The following is a 6,348-nucleotide window of genomic DNA, read 5'->3' as shown; positions in this document are numbered from 1 at the left end:
AAAAAAAAAAAAAAAAGATATTCTCTATCCACACTGGGCTTGAGGGATGAAATAATTGTGCTGTGAATACACATGATAATTTTCTCTAGTCAGCTGACTAACTGTGTAAGAATACAAGCCACATACTGCTTTATCATATCACATGAAGATAACATACTTAAATTGGGAAAATGTGCCAAGGGCATAAGCCACCACATTGCCTGTATCCATTTTTAGACATGTTTTTACTCAAATTCAATTATTTCATCATTCTAATAATCATGATCAGTCAATTTTCCTTCTTCATATTTCACATGTAGTCAAATATATACTTCCTGTAACTTAAGAATTCTGAATTGGTACATTTGCTCTTTCTGTTCCCTTCATTTCACAAAAAAAAATGTCCTTATCACTTAAGTTAGAAAAATTAGAATCTTAGACTAAGATACAATGCCAATGAAAAAAAGGAAACTGATTAAGAGCACTAAGATGGCTAAGCATTTCAAAATCTGTTAAGAATCTACCACCACTATGGTGCTTCCCATGATTTCTATGGGAAATTCCTAAATGTTCTAACTCACAACGTGAACTTTTAAGCAACACGCTGTCCAAATAAGAGAAACACAAATACTAGCATCCCCCTTTTGTAGTTTCATCACTCTTGAATCTCTTTACCAAGTTTAGATGTGTTACAATCTATAACTTTGTTAATGCTGAAACTTTGCCAAGTGTCTGCAAAATCAATAATACAAGCACCGAGTTTTACAATAGCTTCACAACTGTTTGAAAAGTTTTGTTAAGGCAATTCAGCAATTCTCTAGCAGTAGAGACAGTATATACACCATATCTGAGATGCTGGTTCCAGAGAGATCAATGGATATCAATGATGACATATTTCCCAAAGCTTCAATTCCAGCATCAGTCACATTTTCGCAGTAACGCAGGTTTAGGTAGGTCAATTCATGACATCTAAATTAAATTTAAAAACAAAAAAAACAAACACAAATGTCATCTTTCCACTTTTGTTACAGAAATGTAGTATAGCAAGTACGTTTTTGTAATAAACCTTGCTAAGTGTTTTTCAGGGAACTTATGAAAATAAGCACTCTAGACCCATGGAATTATACTGGACTTCTGATACCTAGTTTACATAGGCACTTACAAGGATTACACTCATAATGCACAAACATTGCAAATGCTTCAAACCATGAACAGCAATTAAATCAAAATCTGAAAATCAAGCAGCTGTGTAACAAGTAAAAGTATTTTAAAAATTTATTTGATACTTGTCTTGTCCCCATCTCCAAATCCTTCATATCTTGCAGAGGAACTTTAAAGCTCACTGCAGTGACAGGATTCAGGACCCCATGGCTGTACCCACATCCAGCTCCAGCTACACACATAACGGTACACAGCCAATGAACACGCTGCCACGTTCTGCAAACGAGCAGATACAGCACTGGCCATACATGGAAGACTGAGTTTTACTGCGTAAGTGAGCACTGTAAACTATATGTTCCCATAACCCAACAAGACAACCTGAGAAATGTGACTCCTCAAACAGTGCGTTTAAGTTCAGTGATGCTCAGCTACTCAATACTGCTTCTGAGCAACTGGAATTGAAGCAGTTTAGCAATAGAGTGCTTTTTGCTTGTGCAGACATCGGTATTTACTGAGTTTACAAAAATGTAACTTATACATGCTAATCTTTTAATATCACTGACGACCACCATTTACCCACTTTTCCCTCCCCCTAAAATGAAGACTTCTCAGATTTCTATATTTATATTGATGAACTCCCCTTTATATAATAGATAATTTCTTCAGAGATTCACAACGCCAAAAGGGACTAGTCATTTAGCTAGTACAATTTCTGTATATAATTGGCTGCATAATTTTACCCATTTATTAACATATTAAGAACAATAACATTAGAAGTATGTTGAAAGTCTAACGACACTAGAAAAATATTGTACTGGACTATGGTACCTTTGTGCTATTTCTGTGACAGAAAGATCAGTGACACGAATACAATTAGTCAAATTCAGCTCTCTTAGCTTAGTTCCTGAAGAACCTTGTACAAATGACCTTATACCTCCATCACTGATTCTAAAAGAGAAATGTAGACAATATTTATAATATGTATTTTTCCTACTCCATACAAGTCAATATACAATTTGCATTCAGTCTACATTGTAAATAAGCAGAAATTAATAATGGCATTTTTAAAATAGCCTTTTTAAACCCAAAAAGGATCAGAATCATTAATGGCTAGATTAGAAAGATGCTGCTCTTTGGAACTGCTGAAAACCAGAACTTTCTGAAAAAAAAGTTTATGGGCAATTACAGGAACTTCCACTAGTGCCAACACTCAAATATGACAGCACTCCAAAAGACAGAGCTTGGAAATATATCTAGAAAGTATCAGAACCTGTTTAAACATTTCAGAGTAATATTTGTATTAATAACTTTGTTAATTTAAGGTACTGAAAGAGCTTAAAGGAAAAATGGTCTTCTAGCACAGAAGCAAAAGTCATAGGCGTTATATGTGTGTAGTAGCTGGTCTGTACATATGCATGGAGAATTATCCTGAGTTTATCTTTGGAGTGTTTCACTTAATTGCATATAATGTCAAACACAGCTAATTTATAATATACACAAAGGTTATAAAAATTAAGTAGACAGAAAATCTTGCAGCCAAATTGAGAGGGTTGGACAGCTGACTACAACTTGGGTGTTTCAATACCGTTCGTATCTCTGGTATTTAACATTACTGTACACTTAGATTTTCAACACATTCCCAGTATTTTTTCTGTGTTCCCTGATGAATAAAAAATTAATCCCAGAATTCTGTAGGACAGAATCATATTTTGGCTTGCACAGTTTGTTGCAGCACAAAGAATCACTGCAAATCCCAAAGTCCCCGAAACATATGGGTAAGAATAGCATTACTAATAAAATGATAACCTGAACAGAGCCTCATTGTGTGACCACAAGCTACAGATGAAGCCATAGTTCATAAACTGTTAATCACTCTGAAACAACTGTGGTAGTTTTGGTGTTATTTCACAGTGCAGTTGTTTTTCATTCAAGAAAGATAAATTTAAGAAGCATACAGAATAACTAACTTGCATAGACTCTATAAGGGATGCAGATCCTGACAATAAAGTCAACTGAATTTAAAAAAGAAAAAGAAAAAAAAAAAAAAAAAATATTCTCTATCCACACTGGGCTTGAGGGATGAAATAATTGTGCTGTGAATACACATGATAATTTTCTCTAGTCAGCTGACTAACTGTGTAAGAATACAAGCCACATACTGCTTTATCATATCACATGAAGATAACATACTTAAATTGGGAAAATGTGCCAAGGGCATAAGCCACCACATTGCCTGTATCCATTTTTAGACATGTTTTTACTCAAATTCAATTATTTCATCATTCTAATAATCATGATCAGTCAATTTTCCTTCTTCATATTTCACATGTAGTCAAATATATACTTCCTGTAACTTAAGAATTCTGAATTGGTACATTTGCTCTTTCTGTTCCCTTCATTTCACAAAAAAAAATGTCCTTATCACTTAAGTTAGAAAAATTAGAATCTTAGACTAAGATACAATGCCAATGAAAAAAAGGAAACTGATTAAGAGCACTAAGATGGCTAAGCATTTCAAAATCTGTTAAGAATCTACCACCACTATGGTGCTTCCCATGATTTCTATGGGAAATTCCTAAATGTTCTAACTCACAACGTGAACTTTTAAGCAACACGCTGTCCAAATAAGAGAAACACAAATACTAGCATCCCCCTTTTGTAGTTTCATCACTCTTGAATCTCTTTACCAAGTTTAGATGTGTTACAATCTATAACTTTGTTAATGCTGAAACTTTGCCAAGTGTCTGCAAAATCAATAATACAAGCACCGAGTTTTACAATAGCTTCACAACTGTTTGAAAAGTTTTGTTAAGGCAATTCAGCAATTCTCTAGCAGTAGAGACAGTAGACACATGTGCAAACACACTCACAGCCCAAGATTTGGCTACCAGACTGGAAAATCCAGCCTTCTAAATGTTAAACCAGAAAATGCAGGCAGCTGTCCCATCTGCCCCACTGAACTACCAACGTGATGTCATGGTATTACTCCAGCACTTCTCAGCTCATCTACACGCACTGTTATCAGATTTTATACAGCATTAACAAGCACAGAAAGTGCTCTCATTACACATTAAAGCAGAATCCCTAAAACTTCATATGACATCAGAAATTTTAAGATAAGTAGCAATTCAGCTTCTTTGTATTATTTTATAGATCTGATGATTTTGAAATGTTTGGAGGTTTTGCCTGCCCTGTTCCCTCCCACCCTTGACTCCATCACCACACCACAAAACAGGGAACAAGCGCGCAGTTTGGGAAGCCCTTCCATTTGTCTTTGTTTCTACTGACACATGACACACCTGAAGTAGAAAACAGTCTTCACATAAAATATATGCTTCCTCTACAACATAAATTACAATGTTGTCTTGGTAATTGTAAAAAATTGGTAGTTTTGTTTATATCTTAGTACTAGATAGTTAGAAAGTATTATTTTAATATTCAAAAAATTAAACAGTATCCAAATCCTAATAGAGTTGTAGCATTGGATTTGTCTTTGGTTATCATTTTCATCTTCTTTGTAGCCACATTCCAGCACTAAAATATGTCATGGTCATTAAGTAATATTACATCTACAGTTGTTTTGCTTAAACTGAAGTGAAAATGAATGGATTTTTGAAAACATGACATGGGAAAAAACCCTACTTCTAGAAAGTATTTTTTTCCATATTAACATACATGTGTTAACATTCTAAGAATTTATTTTTAAAACTGAAAGATATGCTAACAGGACATTACAAGTATAATTAACTTTAATAAAATTCCTTTGCAATGGTTTGAAGAAATTTGGAAGTGGTATTATAGTACCTTATGCAGTCTGCTATATTCAGTACAAGAATATGCTTCAATGGTGAAATCATCTCAAGACCAGCATCTGTAATCTTCTGGCAATCAGCCACATGAATGTGCCTGATGTATGGACAGAATTTACTCATCAGTTTGAAACTTAAATCAGTAATTTGGCTATTCCCTGTTGAAATATGTAAAGATGTAAGTTACACATCTGACATACATTAAGGGCCTGATCCAAAACCTGCTGAAGTCAGCTGAAAGATTTATTTCAAATTATCTGGGTTAATTTTAAAAATACATATTCCTAATTGTTTTGTGAATTATTATACTAACCTTCAATGCTGACCTTGACAAGTTTACATTCAGCAAGGGCTTTAAAAGTTGTATCAGAAAGATGTGGAGAGTCAAGAAAGACAACAGACACTATCTGTTGGCATTTTTCAACCAGAGCCTTCAAAAGGAAAAAGGTGAAATAAAATATTCATATACTTACGCCATCACATAAAAAAAGATCAGCAAATATTCTGCACATAATACCAAATATTACAGTTTCAAGCAAATAGTTATAACCCATGTTAACAGTAACTTCTAGCCAGTGAGCAGTATACAAACTACTGAAATTCTCCATATGTTTATTATGTTTGGGAACACAAGGAAAAGTAAGTAACTGGAGACATGAAGTATGGCAGACACCTGAGACAGAGATCTAGTTAACAATCACTTTTGCAGGAGCTTTAAAATTCTTTTTTGATGGTCAAAAATTGGTAGCAGAATGCTTTGCCCAAATATTATATTTGCTTAACACTGAAAAAAAATTTAAAACTCTTATAAACTGGAAGACCATAATTTAGCCATTACCCATGTAGCAAAAGACAAGACAGCTGAAATTTTCTGAAAGTGACTGCAAGTGAGCAAGATTTATAAACATAATTAGATAATAGTTTAAAAAAAATGTTTTCAAGGAGAAATTTTTCTCTTAAATTGTATCTGCATAACTTTCTTTAAAGTTAGTTGAGAGTTCCCAGTTACAATATCAGAAAGTTTCTCAAAGTACAGATTTATTTTCAATTTCTTACTTGAATACATCTGTCTGTAAGAGTTGGCATTTTGTTGATTAGCAAATCTTGAATCCCACTGCAGCCACGGGCAATATTTCTGAAGCCATCAACTGAAATCTAAGTAAGAAACAAAATATTTACGTCTCAGCAAGCCTAACAAAAGCAATACTAGGAAAGGCTTGAGATCTTTTCAATACTTCAAATTCACAGGTATCTAGATGCCCACGAAAACAAGATATGCATTAATCCTACTAAAAGAAAAACAGACCCGTGATCTATATATAATTCTGAAATTTTAACATCATCATCCAAATCCAGGATCTGTTCCAAAAATGTATCTACTAAGCAAGCTAGAGTAAGG

The 6,348-nt window shown here is 33.9% G+C and overlaps 1 protein-coding gene across 1 annotated transcript in view; it reads right to left on the bottom strand.

Annotated features, from left to right (window-relative positions):
- FBXL13 (F-box and leucine rich repeat protein 13) overlaps window positions 1-6,348 on the bottom strand; it is an 80,397-nt gene that overhangs the window by 26,742 nt on the left and 47,307 nt on the right. Inside the window, exons 11-15 of the mRNA XM_026868010.1 lie at window positions 6,006-6,104; window positions 5,263-5,380; window positions 4,945-5,107; window positions 1,969-2,088; window positions 822-948 (exon numbers count right to left, since the gene is read on the bottom strand). Of these exons, the coding sequence (XP_026723811.1) occupies window positions 822-948; window positions 1,969-2,088; window positions 4,945-5,107; window positions 5,263-5,380; window positions 6,006-6,104 (627 nt within the window). The remainder of the gene's footprint in view (window positions 1-821; window positions 949-1,968; window positions 2,089-4,944; window positions 5,108-5,262; window positions 5,381-6,005; window positions 6,105-6,348) is intronic.

The sequence above is a fragment of the Athene cunicularia genome (assembly GCF_003259725.1).
Source record: "Athene cunicularia isolate RWA chromosome 1 unlocalized genomic scaffold, athCun1 chr1_part2, whole genome shotgun sequence".
Lineage (NCBI taxonomy): Eukaryota > Metazoa > Chordata > Aves > Strigiformes > Strigidae > Athene > Athene cunicularia.
Note: the sequence above shows the minus strand (reverse complement) of the source record. Positions and strands in the feature narration are given on the sequence as shown.